Source organism: Cyclopterus lumpus, chromosome 14 (genome assembly GCF_009769545.1).
Source record: "Cyclopterus lumpus isolate fCycLum1 chromosome 14, fCycLum1.pri, whole genome shotgun sequence".
In the NCBI taxonomy this organism is placed as follows: Eukaryota; Metazoa; Chordata; class Actinopteri; order Perciformes; family Cyclopteridae; genus Cyclopterus; species Cyclopterus lumpus.
Window position 1 is genome coordinate 11,400,591 of NC_046979.1, and position 24,544 is coordinate 11,425,134.

At 40.5% G+C, this 24,544-nt stretch overlaps 3 protein-coding genes across 4 annotated transcripts; 1 reads left to right on the forward strand and 2 right to left on the reverse strand.

Annotated features, from left to right (window-relative positions):
- Nucleotides 1–5,266: 5,266 nt before the first annotated feature.
- On the reverse strand, nt 5,267–8,819 carry stoml3b (stomatin (EPB72)-like 3b). The gene is made up of 7 exons (XM_034550114.1): nt 8,694–8,819; nt 6,717–6,820; nt 6,535–6,607; nt 6,360–6,442; nt 6,068–6,271; nt 5,712–5,846; nt 5,267–5,555 (listed from the first exon to the last, which is right to left on the reverse strand). The coding sequence occupies exons 1-7, from the start codon at nt 8,755–8,757 to the stop codon at nt 5,367–5,369; spliced, it is 852 nt and encodes a 283-aa protein (XP_034406005.1). The 5' UTR covers nt 8,758–8,819; the 3' UTR covers nt 5,267–5,366.
- Nucleotides 8,820–9,901: 1,082 nt separating this feature from the next.
- proser1 (proline and serine rich 1) lies at nt 9,902–18,194 on the reverse strand. Of its 2 annotated transcripts, XM_034550537.1 has the most exons (12): nt 17,560–18,194; nt 17,408–17,473; nt 17,031–17,099; nt 16,723–16,817; nt 16,511–16,604; nt 16,075–16,185; nt 15,684–15,785; nt 15,067–15,145; nt 14,727–14,819; nt 12,268–13,591; nt 11,607–11,751; nt 9,902–11,131 (listed from the first exon to the last, which is right to left on the reverse strand). In XM_034550537.1, the coding sequence occupies exons 1-12, from the start codon at nt 17,602–17,604 to the stop codon at nt 11,006–11,008; spliced, it is 2,349 nt and encodes a 782-aa protein (XP_034406428.1). In that variant the 5' UTR covers nt 17,605–18,194; the 3' UTR covers nt 9,902–11,005. The 2 variants fall into 2 exon arrangements, with proteins under 2 accessions (XP_034406428.1, XP_034406429.1); XM_034550538.1 differs by lacking the exon at nt 14,727–14,819.
- A 223-nt stretch (nt 18,195–18,417) lies between these two features.
- vps36 (vacuolar protein sorting 36 homolog) lies at nt 18,418–23,315 on the forward strand. Its single transcript, XM_034551052.1, is given in 15 exon segments — nt 18,418–18,594; nt 18,821–18,889; nt 18,982–19,052; nt 19,453–19,567; nt 19,696–19,785; nt 20,302–20,388; nt 20,768–20,800; nt 21,002–21,079; nt 21,297–21,311; nt 21,313–21,432; nt 21,574–21,639; nt 21,784–21,848; nt 22,226–22,310; nt 22,448–22,524; nt 22,919–23,315. Coding segments are annotated over 15 exon segments (1,149 nt in total). The 5' UTR covers nt 18,418–18,498; the 3' UTR covers nt 23,001–23,315.
- Nucleotides 23,316–24,544: the final 1,229 nt, after the last annotated feature.

The following is a 24,544-nucleotide window of genomic DNA, read 5'->3' on the forward strand; positions in this document are numbered from 1 at the left end:
AAGTCGTGGAAATGAAGAACCAGCAGATTCACCAGCAAGAGAAGAAGATCTCCGATCTGGAAAAAGTGGTAGGCTCAAAACTGCTGACATACACACGCATGCACACTTGGCCTGGATACACACGATGGTCCGCGTGTCTGGTGAATGAAGATTACATTGTGGTCCTATTTCACTTTCGAGCAGGCCCATAAGAACGTGTTCCTCGAGGAGAAGGTCCAGGTTCTGCAGCAGCAGAATGAAGATCTGAGGGCTCGTATTGACAATAACCTTGTCCTGTCAAGGTAAGACACATTCAGTCATCATCAAGTCAATCTCTACTCTGTAACCCCCTGATTTAAACTGTACATGCTGTAAACTGTACACGGTTAGCTTTTTCTTTGCTGTTATCCCGGCAGGCAACTGTCTGAGGAGAACGCCAACCTCCATGATTCAGTCGAGAAGGAGAGCACTGAGAAGAAGCGCCTGAGTCGGAACAACGATGAGCTTCTGTGGCGTCTCCAGACCAGCCCCCTCATATCCCCCGCCTCCTCCCCGCTGCACCGCTCCTTCTCCACCTCCCCTGCCCCCTCATCTCCATTCTTCTCCTCCTCACCTGTAGCGGGGTGGGACTCCCCCACCCACTACCAAGGCTGTCCCCAGCAGGCTCAATACTGCTCCCCCTCCCACAGAGCCACCACCAATCAAAACCTCTCCCCTGGACCAGCCACACCAACTCACAGAGCAACGAGCAATCAGAATTACTCCCCAGGCCCGGCCACGCCCACACACAGAGCAACAGCCAATCGCTGCAATTCAGCCGCTTGTCTCAGCTCATTGCAGAGATAAGCTCACGTCTCTCTCCTTTATTTTCTTATCTGGCACATTCTCGTTTATTTCCATAATTCTCCTCCTTCCTTTTTGAACGTGAATGCCACTGAAATACATGTTGGAGAAGAACGAGGACTGTAGTCACAGGACAGTCAGTGTCAAAGCCCCGAGGTTGAAGCCTCTGCAGCTGGTGGTGTCCATCATGTGAAACATAGCTTTGTACACACAGCTAAATAGTGTAATGGGAAATGGATGTAGATGACTGCAGCTGAGTTCTCTGTCCCCAACTTGTATAAAGCAGACTGTACATACTGTATGATAGTGACACAGATCGTGTCGACATGTAGTGAAAGCTCCCTGCATGAGTCATGAGCCCCGCACAGACAGTTCACTATAGATGGAAAGTAGCACACTCGGGTCACCAGAACACAACGCTGGTGTGTTCAAAACACGTCCATGTCCTCGATAAAATAAGCTATATACTCTCTCACTTTCTCATAATCAATTATTATTTATTTATTTATTCTTTCTATCTGAAATAAAAAGCCCAACAAAGCGCCTTATAGTCCTGCCGTCTCACCAGCAGAGAACAACCAACAATACATTTCGTGAATCCTGTTTTTCAGTCACTCCGAGGTGCATTCAACATTTTGAAAATCAGTTCAACGATGATAGTTTGACTCGCGTGGGACGACCCGACCTGGAACCCTGAGCTGTTTGACTTAATGTTCAAACCTTTGCCAGGTCTTCCTACAGCATCTCAACACATGATGAGATGCTACTCTTCACTTTTGGGATCCCTCAGGTCAACTATGTCTGCCATTTTGAATTTACCTCAGCGGGAATGTGCAGTGCGTTGTGTCCGTGGCTCAACAGCAGCAACAACAGCAGAAGCAGCGTTAGCAGGGAGCTCCAAGCTTTTTAAATGTTATTGGGATTGTTTTTATTTATTAATGTGATGTTTCTATTCATTTTAATTTATATGTATTTTGCTATTTAAGCAAGTACGTACTGTAAAAGCCTCTTAATGTAAACTTATTAGTATTGCTGTGGTCTGTCTATTGATCAAGTTTGAGGTGTGGAGGAAACAAATAGTGGAGTGACGTACAACAGGAGAGAGGAGGTAGACTAACTTGTTGTCATCACACTTACATAGATAGTGTTTGGGGCACTGTGCTAGGAACTGGTATATAAGCTACGTACGTTAAACAAAATACAGGTTAACCCTCGGTTTGCCTCTTTGTGACTGGGTTGCAAAGATAAGTGTCGCTCTTTCTGAACCTTTGTAAACCTCTTTATAACCTCTTCTGATGCCTCTGGTTTCTTTATCTGATCGACACTTTTATCCTTCCAATAATGTTTAAAACTTTTGCAAGCTGCACTTAATTCTCAGTGTGCACAAATATATATATATCATTCAGGGAATTATTTTCTAAATTTAGACTAGAAATACTTATTTTTCCCTTTGTATAGCTTCTCTACGTTAAACTCAAGATATGTCCCTACATAATTGTCTTATATGTAGTACAATAGAGAAACCAACCGTGGGTATGTAGAAATGCATTATGGTTTGCTTCGTTACTGTACTCTACAGACAAACTTACCCTCAGGGTCCTAATCTTTCATCTTTTTTTTTTCAATGAAACCCTACGGTATCGCACAGTTTAATCTCAGTGATCTATACATGAAAAAAAAAGTTCAGACCACACATGTAAATGAGCTGCTGTAAATACATCAGCATTGCCAGAGAGAAGGGATGAGGGTGAGTCTGTGTTGGCTGATGGGAAGCACGGGTCAGTCAAACGTTTCTCTGTTAAGTTACAGATTAAGTAAATGTAATGTTTTACCAGCATGTAAAGGATGACGTTTTGGGGTTGCTGGTTTTCCAGGACAGTAATAGACTTTTAAGTCAATCTTAAATTGCTATACCAGTACTTTTGGTCGTGATGAAGTAAAAATATTGTCATGGATCTTCAAGATTTTTTTGTAGGACATGTACACAGGGTTATACGCTCTTAAACGAAAAGAATGTTAAATACAGCATAGGATTTGAGAAAAACGTATCTCAATTCTCACTTATTTTATACCTACACTAATGATTTTTGAGAATGTCTTTGCATAACGATCAATTTTAAGAATATAATAGTCAGAGAGTCACTGTGTTTTCTTTTTGAAGGGTTGCAGTTCACCTACTGTGCGTCCTAAAAGTCACTTCAGGTGCAAAGAAAAACAAGTCTGCAAGGATGCAACAAAAACTATTGTTTACAAATCACGTCACAGAATTCATCTTAAAATGAATATTTCCCTTTTGAATGGACTATGATTTCTAAACAATGAACTGGCAATGGCCCTTCAATGTGTCCTGTGGACATCTGTGTCTCACTATACGCTGAATGTAAAACAGTTATATGACTGCATTTTATCACAGTCATTCATGTGATTTTGTCAGATATAGAAGAACCTCTTGTCTGACCGCCATGTAGCAGCCATTTAATATGTAGCACTTGGTTGAGCCTCCCCACAAGAGACATGGGTAATGTATCTCATCCATTAGGGATTGAAACGCCAACGTTGATGTTTAAACGCTGTTATGGTGAATGTTTCCAGCACCATCATTTGAATTTGTGGAGGGAAGCTATACAACCACCCCCTTGTGAATATGTTTCTTCTGGCACTGATTGTAGGTTTGAATGTAAATAGATTTACAACATGGTCTGTGTCTTAGTGCATCAACAAAGTAATAGAAGCATGTTTTTCCTGTCTTTGCTGTTTCTCGCTCTCACTTTCTCTTCTTTTACCTTTGCATTTGTGATGGTTGTAACCGTAGCGTAGGAGGCCTAGAGGACGAGTAATGAGATAGTTCAACATGTAATGTATACAAAGTATGTTGATGCTTTCATTTGTACCTTTTTTGGGGAGAACACAGTATTAAAAAATATATAAGAAAAGTGGTGGGATGTCCGTGTTTCATTTACTGACAAGTCTTGCTCTCCATTCAAAGGTGTGTGTGTGTGTTTACCTGCTACATGTATTCTAGCCACCATTCATTATACATGTTCATAATGAAATCAGCCACATGCAGCCTTGATTTTATTCCTACTAAATTTCTCAAAGAGGTTATTGGCACTGTAGGGCCCAGTATTTTATTAATTACAAATAGCTCCTTAGCAAGTGGTACTTTCCCATTGATTTTTAAACATGCAATCGTACAACCTCTTTTAAAGAAACCTAAGCTTGATCCTTCTGTTGTTTCCAATTTTAGGCCAATTTCAAAACATCAAGTTTTAGAAAAAGTGGTTTCAACACAACTCCTAGCTTTTATGAATCATAATAATATATTTGAGAAATTTCAGTCAGGTTTTAGAGCACTTCATAGCACAGAAACTGCCCTCCTCAAGGTAACTAAAGACCTCCTTTTAGCAGCAGACAGGGGGGAGAGCGCCGTTTTAATTATTTTAGACCTTAGTGCAGCTTTTGATACTGTAGATCACAACATGTTAAGCGATCACTGCACTTGGCTGGTTTTATTCGTACCTTTTAGAAAGATCGTACTCGGTCACCATAGGTAATCACTCGTCTTCCACGACTCACATTACCTGTGGTGTACCACAAGGTTCAATTTTAGGTCCACTTTTATTTTCTATCTACATGCTTCCACTCGGCCAAATCCTCCAGTGACACAACGTATCTTTTCATTGCTATGCAGACGACACACAGATATACCTTCCGCTGAGACCTGGTGACCCAGAGAGCCTGGCTGCTGTCTTAGATTGATCTGACGTTAACTGCTGGATGGCTCCACATTTTCTTCAGCTCAATAACTCCAAATCAGAAGTCATATTATTCAGTTCCCCAAACAATAACACCAGTCTCATCAAGAGTCAACTTGGTCCCCTGCCTGCTTATTTAAAACCTGTTGCCAGAAATGTGGGTGAAATGTTTGACTCTCAATTAAATTTTGAATCACAGATCAAAAAGATTGTCCAGTCCTGCTTATTTCAATTAAGAATAATCTCAAAAATCAAACCCATATTGTCACGCTCAGATCTGGAAAAAGTCATTCATGCACTCATTTTCTCTCGACTCGACTACTGCAACTCCCAACGTCCTTTTATGCAGTTCTTTGTTTCCCCTATTTTAGTTTGTCTGTTCTGCTTTATTTTGTATTTGTAATTTTCTATTCCTCTATTGTGTTCATTGCCTCATGTATTTTCTGAAATGTTTACTTGTATTGATGTTATGTTCTTACCTCGCTTATATGCAGAGCACTTTGTAAACTCTGTTTTTAAAGGTGCTAAATAAATAAATGTATTATTATTATTATAATCAATGTTGTTAAATTTATGGGAGCCATGCTGATCTACATCACACTGTCAGCAGGTCTTGATCACAGCTTGACTCTATGTCTAAAAGTGTTTCTAAATCAGTCTGAAGAAATATTGACCATACAACAAGAGCATCTACTTGCATCCCAAGAGTTTATTTTAGAAATATACCCTGATCCTCTCCAATACATGTTTGATTTGACAGTGACTTTAGAGGACAAACAAACTGTGGTATCACTTCCGCATGAAGTGAGATATCATATCCATGGGCAGGGGGAAGATGATGGTGGAGTTCTTCTCTGTTGCGATGGTGCTGAGAGTCTGCAGGTAGCGCAGCTGCAAGGCTGACGGAGACTCTGCGATCACAAGTGAGGCCTCCTTCAGGGCACGGGATGCATTCATCTCACCCTCTGCGGAAATCACCTATACATAAATCAAGAAAGAGATATTAGGATGGCACACAATAACTAGCATAAAAGTACACACCTGAAAATAATATACATTGTGTTTCACAGTAAATGATTGTCAACGCACTGGATGCATGTGCTGTGTCTGTATGTGTCATCATGTCCTCCTTACCTTGGCTCTGGCCTCTCGTGTAGCCTCTGCTTCGGCAGCCATGGCTCTCTGCAGCTGATGTGGCAGCTTCACATCTTTAATCTCCACACGCTCCACCGTGATGCCCCAGTTGTCTGTGGCTTCATCCAGGTTGGACTGCAAAAGACAGAAAGAGGAGGAGCTTACACCTGTAGTTTAAAACACAACTGGTTCCTTGATTATTCCATATCACATCAAGCTGTCCATTGGAGATGAAAAATCAAGAAAAACAAGACAACCAAAATGTCTTTTAGAATGTTTGAAAATGATGTGGTGCTCTCAGCAAACCCAATGCATGTATTATATCTGGGGCCAGAGATGACAGCCCAAAACTGTACCTGCATGCTGTGAGCGATGGAATCGCGGTCAGACAAGAGCTCAGCTAGGTTCTTAGTCCCCAGCACATTTCTGAGGGTGGTTTGAGCCAGTAGACGGGTGGATGAGTCAGCATTAGACACGTTGGCCACAGCGGAAATGGGGTCACTGACCCGGAAGTACACCACTCCGTCCACCATAACTGTAACTGAGTCCTTGGTCAGGATCTGGAATAGTAATATTTGATAGTTTGTTAGTGAGTGTCCACGAAGTAGAACTGAAATCAATGTGTCTGGCTCTTTGTGCCAACCCTACCTCTTGTGGTGGGATGTCAAATGAAACTGTTCGCAAATCCACTTTCACAAAGGAGTCGGTGCACGGCAAAACAAAGAAAATTCCTATGGACAAACAAAAGTTTAAAAAAAGAAAACTTGACATTACTATATTGTATCAATCTGAAAATAAATATTATCATTTTTATTGTTTGTACCTGGTCCTTTGGCCTTCCTGTCCGTAATGCGGCCCAGTCTAAAGATGACAGCGCGCTCATACTCCTGAACAATCTGCAAGAAGACCACAGCACGAGCTCCATTCACTTTCAAACTCGCAAAAAAGGAAGTAGCGGCTTCTGCCTTTCAACCCACTGTGCTAATTCTTTTGTTGTTCACTCACCTTCAAACAAAACCAGATGGTGATGGGGAAGAATATCATGGTGAAGAAGCCAGCCAGTATGACTATGAACCAACCAATGCATCCCAAAGACCCTGTCCGTTCAGCTAGAGCGAGAGAGAGACAACAGTGTCTGTTTAACATACTGTGAAATCCCTAAAGCCACAATGACATGGAGAGGACAGCCTCCTAATCATAGAGGTGCATCAACAAGAAGAAAGATATTAGTCACTAGGGCATAATGGGGGAAAATATGGACATCTGCCATAAAACCCCAGGTCACTGATCAGAAACCAGTTTAAAATTGCTGGAGGCGATGTATTTTGGTCCTCTTTAACTACAAGACTGAATCAGTTTAACACTGAAACTGGAAGTTTACACACAAAGAAACTCTCAGACAAAGAGTAGCGTGTTGTTGCACTGCTGCTGTTGTCATTTTCTTTGTCCTAGTATCATCAGCAACATTATCATCTGTTACTAGGTCAAACCACAATGCAGTTTCCTGTTGTTGAACTAAAGCAGTTGTTCTCAAACTTTTTCTGTCACACCGCACTTTGGAGGAAGAAAAATGTTCACGCCCCACCGCCCCAACAAAATGGTCTATGCTGACATTTTATTGACATAACTTTTTGTGACTCCTCCATCTATGCTTTTGCAAATACTAGAATAGAGAACATTGCAATCACTTTCAAGTAAACCAAATGTGCAATCACGTTGTTAGAACAATGCAAATAAAGTTATACAAGTGCAAAAAAAGCACACTGGCAAAGAAATAGCTTACTGGGACTACAATTAACCTGTTTTGCATAGGATATATTTTCAAGATAATAACAATAAGTGCAACCTGTGGAAAAACTAAAGAAAACAAGTTCAAATATTTGGCAATAAAGAGTTTTACACTGCATACATTTTCAAAACAATAACGTGTAACCTGTGAAAAACAAAATGAGTGCAGTGTGTCAAACCGGGTTGCAGGCCACTCTCAATTCATGCTCAATGTTGAGCTCTTCTTTTGAAGGGCAACAGCAGAAAAGCCGATCTCACAAAGATTGTTTTTTGGCAAAACGGCAATAATCAGCGAGTCGGCAATAATCAGCGAGTCGGCAATAATCTTCGCCGTCGCGCATGCGCAAGCGTAACCTGTTAGCGGCGTAACGTCAGGTACAGGCACTTCAACATGTAGTTATTAATTACTTAGTTTTATATCCGTGTACTTTGAACTTGTGTAATATGTGAATCCTCCTGCGCCTCACCTGTAATACCACTGCGCCCCAGAACCACTGAACTAAAGGAAACATTACTGCCACACTACACTTCTAAGGAGTATTAGTGCACATAAGAGAGCCTTGAAAATTAATTTCCCGTTTCATGTAATCTTAGATAGTTAGTGGATAAAGAAATGCATATTTTGTGAGGATTTCTACAATATTATGAACATAGCTTATATTTTTTCAATTAAATATGTTTAAAAATAAATTGCACTAAAACCTATTTGAATGGAGGAAATAGTAATTGCATGTAAATGATGTGTCACACAATCCTGTCCAACAGGTTGGTGGTGCATACAAGGACTTGAATAAAAAGCCAACGGTTTGACACAACAGCTCCTTATCCCCTGACTTCAAACAGCACAGATTCAGACACACGCAAACACTCTGAGTCACATGCTTTTGGGACTCTTATCTCAGTGGCATGTGATTTCTATCTCTATGACAACAGAGTTATACTTTGCCCTAGCTGCTTTCTACCTACACAGGTGAGCTCCTGCGTATACATCACACATAATGCCCACCTGCTCACGTAACAATATAATGGTAACTAACGCAAGGTCGACTCATGTTTCATGGAAGAGCAAATATCTCCTTTGTTGATATAAGCTTCAAACACTAAACTGTTAACCTGAACGTCTGCTGTTGGTAATATTTTACTTTTTAACACAACTAATCATATAACATTAAAGCTCAGAGGAAAATACCTTACATATTAACTGATCTTTGCTTATTCCTCTTCTCTTCTGGCTTTCCATTTGGTCCTCCATTTCCATGAGCCGGTTAGAACTGAGAGGGGAAGTGTGTTGAGAGTTATGAAGTGTATCTGAAGAGGAGGGAGTCATCCAGCCTTTTAAAGCTGTAATGCTAAATTATAACATGGGTCAAGGTGTGTCACCGATATGGAGTTGATCATCAACAAAGTACAGTGATGACACATAACTGGGTAATCAATAATTGCATAGTAAATCTTACAATGCCAACCCAATTTAAAAAAAAGAACATACCGTTTTCTGCATTTTGTATCTAATGTATTAAAATGTCTCTGAAGCAGAAGTAAAGAATACAATGCTTCACTTTCCTTCTTTTTACTTCCTACTACATTACATGTCATTTAGCTGACGCTTTTATCCAAAGCGACTTACATTCATGTTACATTCATACACCGTAGAAACAACAACAGAAAGCAATTCAGTGTTAAGTGTCTTGCTCAAGGACACATTGACTGGGGCGGGGATGATTGAAACTAACAGTCCCTCATTCTCCACAGCCCCATGAGGAGAATGAGAAAGTATTACCCAAAATCTTAAAATGAGCTAATTTTCAGGAGAATCAAGTTTATAAATGTTTTATGAACAAATCAATACCTACAATACCTATCTCTTCAGAGTGGACATCATGTGATGATTGGAATGAACAAAATGTCTTCTACACTTGTTCTACTACATGGGGACATGTTATTGCATGAATGGCACTAGTTTCCTTATGAATAAATAGCAAGGTATAGGTCTAAATGGTGAAATAATTCTTAACATTACTTATTGAGATTATAAAAACTAAACAAAAATGTATACTTATAAAAACTATTATGTTAGGGATAAAACAATTGACAAAATATGGCTAGAATGAAAAATATGTAAATGGAAAAAAATGCTCCAGTGAGGAGTGTCCTGACTAATTAACACATGACTGATGGCATCACTTGTGTGTTGAGCAATATCAAGGATGATGATACGCACACTTTAAAGCCATAAATGAACTGCAAGTAGGCTGTCAAACGGGGACATTCTGGGGGGTTGAATAAAATAACTATAGAACTAGAATAACAATTGCATATCAATTAACACATGTTTACCACAGCCTTCAGCGCTAGTCATTAATTGGTCACTTTTGAGCACTTTCAAGTCACAAGACAGAGGCCTTATTTGATATTTTATTAAAAAGTAACATAAATGGGTGATGATTGTTACGCCTCTTTAAAAGCAATGGTAGCCACGGCACTAAAAGAGATACAGCTACAGCAACCAGCAGTTTACTGACAAAATAACAAAACAGGTGCAAATACAAAAAGGACAAAAGAAAACACAGGGCATCAAACAGCGTGTCTATTACTCTCAACTGTCTCGGAGTGTACTGAGCTTTACAGTAAATGAGGTAAAATTACAGTTTTCACTATGTTGCAAAGCCTTACTGAAGAATATAGACATTGTATTTCAAGTCCATATATCAATCAAGCTTGATCTCATGAAACATCTGCATACAGTACATCTGGTCAAAACTGTAATCATAGCACTAGCTGGGTGACATCTGTCAAAAGAAATGTGTAAACATATGCAATGTGAATCACAGTAAACTGCACGGGTGTTCACTGAAATTTAACAGACATGAGTGGAACTGCCAAATGCAAGCAACACTCCCACCCATGACACTGAACGAGGATTAAAAAATATTTATGATGTTCCCCCCTCAAAATATGACTGCGTCACATAGCACAATATAACATAAGCCACCAAAAGAATTCATGTCATAACACAATACTCAACCAGTATCATACGCAAGTCCTTCCCACTGTGACTGCATGAAATACTACATGAGCATACTGTCAATTCGTTACATGATATCATGTACATTTTTCAATTTAATTTCTATAATTCATTATTCACTAAAAATGTTGATAAACTTGATTAAAAACAGCCAAGTCCAGCTAACATTTAAACCATTCATGGTCTACTTGTAAAACCTAACAACTTTGACAACTGATATTTACAACTGTTCACTATGAATAATAGAGGAAATATGCCATCTCCCCCACACACTATTTCGACTGTTTTCACAATAGTGTTACTTGTAGAAGTAATCATCTGGCTGTAACATACACATTATTGAAACGCTCCAATCTGTCCTCTGTTCTTCAGGGTTCAAGATCAAAAAAATACATTGTGTCAACTGCTCAGGGGTAGGGCAGGGTGTACGGTGGGGATCGACGTGTAAGTGTACTCAATGTTTCAAAGTGTGTTGTGGGTTTTACTGCCAACCCAACTGGGGGTGCAGGCCGGGTTGGAGGGGAAAGGGGTTTCCTGGGCCTGGAGGATAGTTGGTGAAACTGTTGGGCTGAGGAGGGAAGCTCTCCAACGCAGATGCTTGATGAGCCTGCAACAAGACAAAGAAAATCTGGGTTTGTAACATGTATCAAACTGGCATAGTAACATTATTTGAATGTCAGAGTACATTACATTACATTACATGTCATTTAGCTGACGCTTTTATCCAAAGCGACTTACAATAAGTGCATTCAACCATGAGTCCAAACTCAGAACAACAAGAATCAAGCAAGTACAATTTCTTCAATAAAGTTAAACTACAAAGTGCTATCAGTAAGAGACATTTAAGTGCTACTAAAGTGTTAAACTACAAAGTGCTATCAGTAAGAGACATTTAAGTGCTACTAAAGTGTTAAACTACCAAAGTGCTATCAGTAAGAGACATTTAAGTGCTACTACGGCTCTATCTTCCCTATTCAAAGTATAGTCGAAAAAGATGTGTTTTTAGTTTGCGACAGAAGATGTAGAGACTTTCTGCTGTCCTGGTGTCAATGAGTTGTGTGTGTGTGTGTGTGTGTGTGTACCTGCAGCAGGGCAGACTGCATGGCTGGGTTGTGGAGGCCACCGAGGTTTGCAGGAGAAGCAGAGGGAGAGAAGCCCGGCACCCCCGGGAAGGACAGCAAGCCGGGGAACCCGCTGCTTCCTGGAGGCTGGAGTCCACTGCTCAACCTGTAATACGCACAACAGTTACTGTAATCGCTCTTGTAATAGTATACAGTGCAACATTATTCCGTAACGATGTATTCTGTATGTATTTAAAAAAGGACTTGTTCAACAATTTGGTCAAGTTACATCGTGGAGTGTAAGATTACAAGATATTCTGATTGTACTCTGTGCCGCTATACTAATTAAATGCACCACTATTATGATGTATAACATACTGGCTCATTGAATAGCTCTTGCAAGAAGGACACCACCGGCCTGTCGAGTGGATGAAATGTCAACAAATGGCGATGATGTGGTTTGTGCAACGCTTGTTCATTGACAAGATAACAAATATATGAGAGCAATAACTTCCACAGAGCTTTTCAACATTTCAATTTAGTAGCGGCTATGGTCTTTTCATGTTAACAGTAAATTACATAATATTAGGAAATCAATATAAAATCATTAGGTACATTTTAGATTATCCATGCAACACGGCTTCTGAATACTGTAAAGTAAAAATGTTCAAAGTTCACATACCCAGGCTGGAAGTTGGAGCTGAAAGCAGATGCAAAGCCTGGTAAAACTGGTGATGATGATGGAACTCCAGCTGCGGCCGCGGCTACCGCCGCGGCTGCCGCATGCAGTGGAGATGATACTGAAGATGAAGAGGCCCCTGGCAGACCCATGAATGAAGACAACACAGGGCTCCCAGCACCATGCCCTCCTGAAACCCCCATTGCTGGGAAAGCAGCAGAGCTAGCACCAGGCGGAAGGCCTGGGAATAAAGAGGGGGCAGAGGTGAGGCCCAGACCGAAAGGGGAGGCTATACCAGGGCCAGAATTAGAGGCCATGCCTGAGTAGATGGAGGCTTGTGGGTGGTTAGAAATGTTGGTAGTGGGAGGCATTGCAGGCATGGATGAAGGAGGGAGAGAGGATGAAAGGGAAGAAAAGGGGGACAGGCCAGGATAATGAGAGGGTCCTTGGCTAGAGGACAGAGCTTGGAAACCGGTCATACCAACAGGACTAGAGAGAGAGACTTGAGGAGAACCTGGGTGTGATAGACCCAAGGAACGTGCCAGGGCAGCCTGGGCAGAACCTTGCACAACAAAAGAGCTCACAGAAGGTGTGCCCGAGCGAGAGGTGCCCTTAAAAGCAGAGGGCACAGGGCTGTTACTGCCACTGTTACTACCCCCAGTGTGTCTGTTCATGACTCCAGCCGCGGCCATGGCAGCCTGAATCTGTGCTGAATGAGCTTGGGAGGGTTTGGGACTTGGACCTGGGGTGGAACAGCTCGGAAGAACTGGAGTGGATTGTCCAGAGGGGGTGTAACTTCGGATCACTGACCCAGAGGGGTTACCTGCTTGTGGATGTATGCCATGGTGGGTGGGTCCTGACTGGTTATCTGTGGATTGAGAAAAAACCCTCTGCTGATTTGAGCCCATGGAGTTTGTCTGCGATAAAGGGTCTGGGCCGCTGCGGGAGGAAGCAGGGGTGCCTGGTCGGGAAATGGCATGGAAGGGGGAAGTGGAGAAGCCCCCGCTGCCGGGGACAGGAGTTCCACAAGGGGTGCCTGAAGGTGTGTGGGATTTAATGACAGATGAGGGTGTAGGTGTAACATGGCCACCGGGGGTCTGTGGACCTGCTTTGATCACGGATGGGGACGGAGCAGGGGAGGGGGCATTAGGGTTGTGAGAGGGCACCATGCCAGGGAAAACGGGTGTGATAGGCGTTGTTGGAGGTGGCTGAGCAGAAGAAGCTTGAGGTGGGACCGGGGTAGAAGGCGTGGACCCATGAGGAATGAGGAGGGGCCCGCTGTTGACTCCTGGTGTGGTGTGCTGTGGATTGCCTGGTTTGGCGTAACCTGAGAGGGAAATAAATATCAAAGTTGGTGAAAAAGATCGTCGTCTCAGATAATAGTAATACATAGGTGTACCACATATTTGCATTAAATAATTGCTTTTTTTCTGATCGCTGGTGTTATCGTTCAAAACTATCATTCCAGGACACAGACAGAAAAGTTTAAAATCCGACAAACTATAGGTCGAAGAAGAAATGGAGGAATAGCCAGCGAGCATCCCTGCGTGCAACTTACTATATGGAAATACAAAAAAAAAAAAAGTCAAGATTGGAATATGTCTTCTTCTTACCTTTGGGGAAATGTTTAAGTAATTTATTTGGCTTGGTAACTGCATATTCACTTTCATCACACACTGTGCTGATCTCAACTCTCCTTTGGACATTTGTCAATTTAGCACAACTTGAGATATCTTTGTGCGTGTGGCCATATGTCTCCCCAAAGGCCCTAAAAGATGTATTTCAACTGTGAAAACGTATGAGAAGCATGAGTGAATTAAAAAAAAAATACAAGTTATCCCAAGCAATGCATGTTAAATGCCAGCCCACAGGATGATTCCAGAAAGAAAAAGATTAATGACATTAGTTTAAATTCCTGGACCACACCGTCTTCATCAAAGCATTCTTCTACACTGACTGACCAGAAAACAAAAGTACCTTCATGTTGTACTGCAATACAATACAACAGCCTTGCCTTTGACCATTCTGTAGTGTTGTTCAGGACTGTATTATATTGAAACGTATTTATATTGAATTATTGATTGCGTCTTCTTCACATACTTGGAGGAGAACAAATACTGGATTATATCAAAAGATCAGAAGTGTGGTTCCATTAGATATTAAGCAACCGCATATGGCAACACCCCCCATAACAATAATATTGCTAAACTGAATCAACCTCTCTAACAACCCTAAAACAAAAGCAATCCAGTACACAGCTCTGCATTGGGTTGCACTAAAATGTACGATGCAGTGTATTTTTCTGGTCACTCAGTGTACTCCAGAAGTAAGAGCCACATTATTCACCTGATAAAGGCATTAAACCTGAGAAGCGCAGGTACGCAGCATGCCAGAGAGTTAGGCAGCAAGCTTCAAGGAAAGTCTATTTGCTCTCACACACGCGCGCTTCCAACAAATCATACCTGCTACTTTGTGGGTGGAGTTGTAGGGGGGAGGGGCCACGCTGGTTGTTATAACCCCTCCCACAGAAACAAGGCCTGCGTTGTTGTACGCACCTGAGTAGTAGTTGCACATATTAATAGCGTCCACCACACATTTACACACACACACACACACACACACACGTACACACACACACACATTCACACACACACACACACACACACTAAGCAATCCTCAATTGTCTGAGAGCCCTCTATCTGACATATCCGTCTTCTTCTCATCGTCAAGTTGTGTAAACAGTGTTGGCTGACAGGGCGGGGAAAGGCAGGCGTATGTGTGGGTATGAGGGTCATTTCTTACTTGGTGCGATGGTGGCGTGGGGTCGGCACGGTGGTATAGGATACGGCACTGGCCGATGAGGGTTGTAGGTCGATGGAAACTAGAAAAGGACAAGAAAAAAAGAAGAAAAAAAAAGATCAGCTATCTGTAATGAAAGTTTTCAAAAGTGATATAAAACTACTTACACATTGATTACATTGTTAAAACACAGTGAAAACCAAAAGGAAACAGGTGGAAGATGAAACCACTGCTTTGTATAAAAGCCTAAAAAATGAGACATTTTCATGCTGGTGGTCGTTTGAATATAATGTCAAACATTATTTATAGCCTCATCAGTCACCAATACAATGTGCAAAGTTGATTTCCATACTTAACATCTAAATGTTAAGTGTATGTTAATGTTTTCTTACTCTTTTATTTATGTATGTGTTGCCATTATTCTGCTTACAGTCTTTACTCCAGTCCATTTAGCACACTCACAGTCGTCTATCATTAGCTTTTAAGCCATGACAAGTTTTTATTAAGCATGAGCATTGTTAATAGTCATGTGAGGCCTTGACCCTTTAGGATGGTGCAACAGTAGCAGGATGCCCCAGAGAAACCGCATAACGGTCTGTGATTCCTATTCTTGTGCTTACAGGTTTGAAAGGTCCAATGATTCGAGCAGAAATTCCTTTCCCCTCAAGATTGTTAAAAGTATCCTCTTTCTTCTCTGCGTCTTTCTTTACTGGAGGAATTCCCTGTGATCAAAAACAAGAGCAAAGCCAGGCTTATTTTGAGCAGACAACATGGGTCAGATGTGCCACCTTTTTGCTGGCACTTAAATTCAAATCACAAGACAAATAAACAAACTCAGTATCACTATCACTACTATACACAGTTTTTACCAAAAAAAGTATACAAAGTAAAACATTCAAAGTAAAATATTCACAATTTAGATTTAACTTAACCTTCTATATTTTGGCATCCAGACAGTGCAAGTTGTTAGTGGTTCAGGAAAGCTTAATGGAGAGCCATGCACATACTTACAGGGAATGTGCCACTGACCAGGCTGGGTCTACCTTTAGGGTATGGATTTCCTGGTATCATACCACAGGAGGATATCATGGCTACAGGAGCCTTGCAGCCAACCTTACATACCTAGTGGCACATAAGTGAAGTATTATTTTAGAAACTGTGTGTGTTTGCCTGTATTTACAGCATGCACTGAAACATTCAAATGTGTAGGGATGTCAAAGATAATGCATTAACACATGCACCCTGCTATTCTAAAAACATCAATTTAGACCGTTTTATTATCTTTAAATTGCATCAATCGACTGCCCTGCTGGGGCTATCGCTACCACAGCGATTCCACAGGGGCTTTTGATACCAAGACACAACATTTGCAAATAGGGTTTTCTATGCTAAAATACCTAGAACACAAAAAAACACCATGAAATAAAATTTGCAGAGGTGAACTTACTTGCTCCAGTATCCTGCGAGCCCGCTTCTTCTCAGATAAGTGTATGCGAAACAGATCCTCCACCGGACGATAATTTTGAGCATCTGAAATGTTCCTGTATGAGAACAGAAATTTATATTAAAACTAATTGCCCAATCGGCTGATATTACAACATTGGATCTATGTTCTTTTACAATCTATTCAGGGTGCTTGAATTTCAAAAATGTACTCACAAAGCAATTAGTTCCAGGACAATCAGTCTGTCCTTTGAGAAGGTGAAGCAATTCAGGATATTTGCAACTTTGGTTGTCGGGATTGCAACCATTTTCTAAAGGCAACAGAAGGAGAAACGTGTTTCACTAAAGCTTTAAAACATATCAATGACAGAATGAGGTGGTGATACCACAAAATAATAACTTTTTGCAGCCCTACTAATATGAATGTTGTTTTTACACAATTCAACTATATCCATTTTTAGAAAACTAAATTTAGCAATGTAAAATAATGTAAACTTTATGCTGCTTTGATGCGTGTTACTCACATGCTGCAGAGCTTTAACTGCTTTGACCTGTGGCTCTGCCCATGAGAAATATTTCAGTATCTCCATCACCTGCAGATGTTTAAGACATGTTACAACTTACATAAACAAAAGAGCTGCGCTGCTATAGTATGGTGGTATGAAAGACCATGACAGTTTTGACTACCAGTATTATTGATAAAAATATATATTTTGACACAACCATATTTTAGTGTTCCTCTGTTGTAACCAATTGTAGCCTTTACTTTGCATGAAATCAACTATTGCAAATACATAATAGTTCCATTATGTTAACAACTGTACTTGTGTGGGAACCCTGTATATCTAGTGTGGTGAAACGCAGTATGATTACATGGCTGTGTTGCTGTTTGGACAGTTACCTGCTCACTGGAGAAATACCCATGCACCTGCTCTATGGCTTTGATCCGTTGATCGGTCAGGACACACTGAAACACAGAATAAAGAATTACCAAACGCCGAAATCGACACAATTTCAAATCGGTCAAAAGATTTGTAATTAGACACTCCTTACCTTTCTTATCTCATCCAAGACTATATCAAATGATTTCTTATCCATGTTTGTGGATTTAAATACACGTTCGCCTCTTGGTCAATAAATACAGTTGTTTTACCAGCAATTGGTAAAACACGTTTTACAATACAGAAGATAGGATGGTTTGAGATAAAACGCATTCGGGTGCCTTAAAGTCGAAATACCATGCTGTCGTCCACGCTACTGATTTAAAATCAAAATGCTGCAAAAGCATAATTCAAAGTATTGCATATTTACAGTAAATCCGTATACTGTAGTTCCTTAATAAAGCTGCAAGATATTTACAGTCCTTCTGTAAAATACAACTTCCGCCCATGAACAATGACTGCCAAACAAGAGGAGCAGTGCAAAACCTGCCTGCACCAGATTTGTCCGCAGCTAACAACAAGCTAGCCCGCTATAGCAATCCTTAATTCTGTGCACAACTCAACAAAAAGACACTGGAAAATGCGGATTTTTTTGGGACATTAGTTAATTCAAGTTTAGTTCAAATCCAGTGCGAGCGACAATTGCGATATAGACTGAAAGTGTAAAAAATAAATCATTACAATTTTTAAAATAACGCGCTAGGAACGATAGCAGTCTTGCTAGCTTCCACTGACAGCTGGCGCTAGTAACGTCAACAGTGGAAAGGACCCCTATAAACGCAGCCTGTCAGAAAAGACACCATGCAGCAAAGTATGCAGATATAACAAAATGACTCGTAGTTAGGTGATTTAATTAATTCTCCGACTTGATTTATTTGCAACACAATCATCAGTTCAATTGATTCTATTTGATCTATTATTTCATGTTCTATGTTAGTGTTTCTTGGCAGGCATATTCAGGGCAATGCTGAATAGCGTACAGGAAGTAAACATAAAAATGGGTCTCGGCAGCAGAGTTTAGAATAGACAATAATCGTCTCTAATAGTAAAAATGGACCGCTTTTCGTGGTCAAATGGTCTCTTGGAAATAAACGAAACTTTAGTGATCCAGCAACGAGGTGTCAGACTGTATGACGGTGATGATAAGGTATAGTTTAGTGTTTCTGATCGCTAAGTTTTTGGCCTGACAACAATACAGTAGCTAAAAACGTTTATGTAACAATGTAACAATGTAAGATAACGTTAACTAAATGATGCGGCAGTATTGACGGTGCACACGAGGTGCTGATGAAGTTAAGGTAGCTACATAATTATGGTTGTTGGTGAAGAAATATAAGAACATAACGTCATGTACTCTCCTGTCATTGGACCAGGCTAAGCTCGACGTTGGGGTTGCCTTGTTGAGCACCCATCGGTTGATCTGGAGGGACGTTAAAAACCACGTAAGACAGCAGTGATTGTGAGAGAACTGGTGTCATTGTTTACAGACGTGTATTGTTTCTCTCGATGACTTTATTTCTATTGTCCCTTGTAGGAATGCTGCATAGCCATGCCCCTGTCACAGATCCTCTTGTTTGAGGAGCAGGCTGCAGGAATAGGAAAGAGGTGAGTGTCTGTAAATAAATATTGAGCACAGAAATGAGAAGTAGGCTTTCAGAATTGCATTAAGAAATTAGCAAACAACACGATTTGTGCGTTTTTATACCGTAATGTGTAATTTTACCCCAAAACCTTTAATCATGGTTTGTTTAATAGCTTTCTTATTGGAGCTGGCAAATGCATATTGTTGATGGCTCCGTTGTAGTCACATAAATAAATTGTGAAACTTTGGTCACTTGATAACTGCTGGTTGTATTTGGGGATGATATCATAGCCCCCTGCAGTTGAAAGCTCTGTGAAAAAATTGTAGGTCGAACTTATTCTTTTTTTAATGTTGTTAATCATTTTATGCACCATTCGAAAGAAGTACATGGATAATTAACTATTGACATCTCTTATTCTGTAGTGCAAAAATAGTTATCCACCTGCAAGCAACACCTGCCAACAAGGAGCCAGGGCCCTACCAACATAGCAAGTACTCCTTCATCAAGCTGTCCTTCAAAGAACACGGGCAGATTGAGGTAGTGCCACTGATACAAGTAGTTACACACTTGTTGCTTTACCCTTTTATCTCTTCAAGAGCATTCTTAAGTGTGACTGTTGTGGATTGTTTACGTTTGGGAACTAACGTGGTGGCATTTGCTTGCAGTTTTACAGGAGACTAACAGAAGAAATGACTCGGAAGAGATGGGAGAATACACCAGCTTCACAGCCCATCCCCATAGGAACGGGCTCTCAGGTCAGAAGCTGAACAGATGCTCCTTCCCATCCGAATAGAATCTTAACTGTACCAGCCAAACTGCCTTTCAGCATTTTATTAGGGGATGTACAATTCAATGTATGTACCACAGGGTGGCAGTGTTGTCTCTACATCAATGGGCTTAACTATATTATTGTCCAGGTCAGAAATGCTGCCTCTGGATTCATTCACCAATAATATAATAGTGACACTTATTGCTCAATTGGTAGAAATTGACATTGACATCAATTTAAGTATAGTATCCCACAACAGGGCTCACGACAAAGTAAACATACACTTCTGTGTTGGCTGTTACTCTGTCCTTTCATTTCCATTATGTCATATGTCTCTACATGCGATTACATACATTGTGGACAAACACTAGTCACTAAAATTGATTTATGTACTGTAACAGCGGTTGACCACAATGTGATCCCTCCTCACTGTTTGTCTTTCCTTGCCCTTTCAGGCTTCTTTAAAAGTGCGTGTGTTTTTCTTTCCTTTGTGGTCATGCAGGCAGGAAGAACACGTGCCGTGGGGATTGTTGGCATTGAGAGGAAGATAGAGGAGAAGAGGAAAGAAACGGACAAAAATATTTCTGAGGTACTGTCAAGCAAAAAAATCTCCTCAAAGCTCCCAGCTGAAGGTGTTTATTTACCCATATTTGTACAGATAATACTGTGAAAACACTGAGAATACAGAGTGGAATTTATTGTAACACATAAATCTTTCATTCAGCATCCATTAAGTTATGTGTTGAATTTGAATACAATAAAATCAAATAAAAATGACATGCATTAAGCTTAATGAAAAAGAATGTTTTGGGTGTCGGGTAGGGAGAATGTTCTGTTTTATCCTACAGATACCGAGGATGGGTGGGGCTTTTGTAAACTTATATTTAAATCGTATTTAAATCATGTAGCCATGATATTTTTAAAAATTGTGAATGAGCCTTATTACCCATTTCGTCTCTTTTTTTCAGGCCTTCGAGGATCTCAGTAAGCTGATGGTAAAGGTAAAGAATGTTTTCCTTTGTATGTTCATATTTTACTGTGGTTGTTGATATATAATTATTTACCTTTTTGAAGTCTTCTTATGTTATCCGTGATTCTGTATGATTGTTCACACATCATAACCATAGATATAAAACCTGTGTAAAGCTCATATTTGGCTACGCGGTGGGATTTGCTGAATGATTGCCTACTTTAAATAACAGGCCAAGGAGATGGTGGAGCTGTCCAGATCTATAGCCAACAAGATCAAAGACAAGCAGGGAAACATTACAGAAGATGAGGTAAGAACTGAAGCATAATCAGAAACAGAAACAGGAGTGCAATAGGCGTGGTTTCAAACTACTGTACATACAGCAATAACTAATCATAAAGTTCTCTCGAACCTCACTGGACCATTATGCACACAATTTATGTAATTTAGTTTACTCTTAATTGCCCACAATGTTTTTTCAAGTAGTTTTGTTTGTTTTTATTAACAGGTATGTTCTGCTTTTATAGACAATTCGGTTTAAGGTCCTACCTGCTGAGCATGGGTATAGCTGACCCCGTTACCAGGGAAACGCATGGATCAGGTACACATTACCATATGCAGCTAGCTAAGCAGCTGGACGATATGCTACAGGCTCCTCTTGAGGTAGGCGTGAATTTTGTTCAATGTGTTTTTACATCTCCACAGCCTAAGATCAAACTCTAGTTTGAATCATCTACTTACTTACTTTTCCATTTTCTGACTTTCTGACTATTGCTCTTGCTCTCTTTCCACCTACTCTCCCAGGAGCGTGGGGGTATGATGGCTCTTACAGAGGTGTACTGTCTCGTCAACCGCGCTCGAGGGATGGAGGTAATGCTCACAGATGCACACACTAAAGAACAGAACATCGTACTTGATATATGTATTTTCACTCCAGCTGAACTGATAATCTACAACTTTGCTCTCTATACATTCAGTCAGACACAGAGGTCACTTTCCTTTCCCTTTCCGCAGCTTTTATCTCCAGAAGATTTGGTAAACGCCTGCAAGATGTTTGAGTCGTTGAAGCTCCCGTTGAGGTGAGTTTTGTTTGTCTTTGTATTGTATTGTTTAATTTATCTCTGCCCTCTTTCATACATTCATATATAGATCAGGCTTTGTGTTTATTAAAGGGGTATAGTGCAGCTTTGACGCCTGCACTGTATCCCAGAGGCCAGACTCTTCCTGTCTGACTTCCTGTTGTTGGAGGTATTGTCCAGACCTCTGCGATTGTCATTTCCTGTCACTTCCCAGTGTTTCAAAAGAATCACTGTCCGGTTTCCGCAACACGTTGGTCCTAGTACCCGCAAACTGGTTGCCATTCTCCAGCCAGCGCCCTATTTTAGCTTCATAAAACAATATTAATTACACACACACACACACACTGTTTCCTTCATCCATCTTGTCCTCTTTGTAGGCTGCGTGTGTTTGACAGTGGTGTGATGGTGGTCCAGCTGCAGTCTCACAGCGAAGAGGAAATGATAGCCTCAGCACTGGACAATGTAAGCTTTACCAATACAAATATTATACTGACATTGACACGCTTGAGATCAAACAGCATGCTGCATTGGATTTATTTCTTTGAATGTATATTGAGATAAGTCACCTTCTTCTTCTTCTTCTTCTTCTTCTTCTACAGGTGTCAGACAAAGGCTCTTTGACAGCAGAGGAGTTTGCAAAGCTCTTGGGTCTCTCTGTTCTTCTCTCGAAAGAAAGGTAAGTTGTGAATCTCATTGATACAGGCAGTCTGTTTTAATATGTTATAACACAATACTGTAAATGGAACTGTACTTGTACAGCGCTTTTCTAGTCATCCGACCACTCAGAGCGCTTTCACACTACTTGTCATCATTCGCCCATTCACACACATTCATACACCGTAGGCACAGCTTATTTGGGAGCAAAGTGTCTTACCCAAGGACACATTTACATGGACAAGCGAAGCCGGGGATCTGACTGAAGGACGACCCTGCTCACCACTGAGCCACAGTCGTCCCGATTGTTATAACATTGAGAATATTCAGAGTTGTCTTTTGTTTCTCATTGTATTATTCTTCATCGCTGCATTCAGTCACATGTGTGCTCTTCTCTGTTCCTTCCTCATCTCCAGGTTGTTGCTGGCTGAGAAGATGGGCCACCTGTGTCGAGATGACTCTGTTGAGGGTTTGAGATTCTACCCAAACCTCTTTTGACCTGTTCATAGTCATTATTGCTGAAAAGGATCTGCTGAGAGACTAATGCATCGCCACTACATGAGCGTGCCAGTGCACAGCCGAGTGTCCGCTCTACTGTGAGCGGGATAATGTACCTTTTCAGTCTGGTCATGACTTTTTAACAGTTGGTGTTCTATTAGTTGGAGTCTACTTCGAAAGTTTATCAAAGAGATACTTTTCCAGGAATTGCTTAAATAATGTACATGCAACAAAGTGTTCCCAGATTTGCTCTTCTTGATGGAGTCATCATCATGTGCATTTAGTAATAAATAGGTTCTGGGAAAATTGATCTAATGGGATATACATTTTCTTCACACATTCTTCTATGGATTGTTATGAAAGGCACATAGCAAGTGATTACATGTTTTCCAAAGTAAAATGTACGTTTCTGTAATAAATGAACAAGAAATGAAGCTTTGTCTCGTCTTCTGAGGAGGGACAGAACATATCCAGGTTACAAAGAATTTAGGAACCCTACTTCTTAAGTCTCAATCTTTTCCATCAAAATGTGATTTGTGGTCCGTTGTTCTCCAGTCAAACGGTCTTTGAATATAATAATACATTCGAGAAGAGATAAAGAAGATACAATAAAAATACCTGGTCTGCTGTTAGTTTAGTTCACATTGAAAACAAATGTAATTATATAGACAATTAATCCTTTCATTGCAGAGGTTATGTTGGAAGGTAAGCACCCTATACATGCCCTTGTAAAATCCTACTCACAGTAAATTATATAAAGAGTAACTGCAGAAGTAATAATGAATTAGTGAGATAGCAGCATATCGTAATGAATCCCATCTGGTCTAACCTCATGTCTAAAAGTTTGTTTATACTTTAATTTATAATCTCTGTGTGTCCCTGAAGAGCGTCTTACACACAGAATAAGAAGTTCTTTGTTCCCATTGTTAACTCGACTGAACAGTAAAGGGTGTTTCATTTTCTGAGAAGCTTCCTGTTTTCAGCTGTCTCTTGAGGAAATGTGAAGGTCCACATAGCGCTACAGCTGATTAGATTACCCCGCCATGTATAGTTCACTTATATACCTCCTTGTTTCAAGAGTTAAACGGAGGCGGGTCTGATCGTTATAATTAGAGATTCATGCATGACATTGAACTTTTTGTGAACATTTTCCAAGACAAAATAGGTCCTATTCTTGCATGTTGGTATGGACTTACTCAATGGTGCATTTTAAGTGAGCCCATGATGCTGAATGGCTGAGTGTCATCTGCTCAAATCTCAGTAAGGTTTTCTTTCATCAATGGATAATAGAAGAATAACTTGTCAGTCATCTTATGTGGGGTGAAGGTCATCTGAATGTTTGTGAGGCATAGTTATTCTATTTATTGTTATAACTGCAATGTGTAAATGTTTGTTGTCTTTAGCCTGCCTTCCGGGCCTATTGAGATACACAATGCTCTATCTGATTTTCCATACGACTTTGTCATGAGATTATTTTTAGACAGTCTTCCACACCTTCCTACAAAAAAAATAAATACATCTGTGAATGGCTCTTGAAGGAGGGA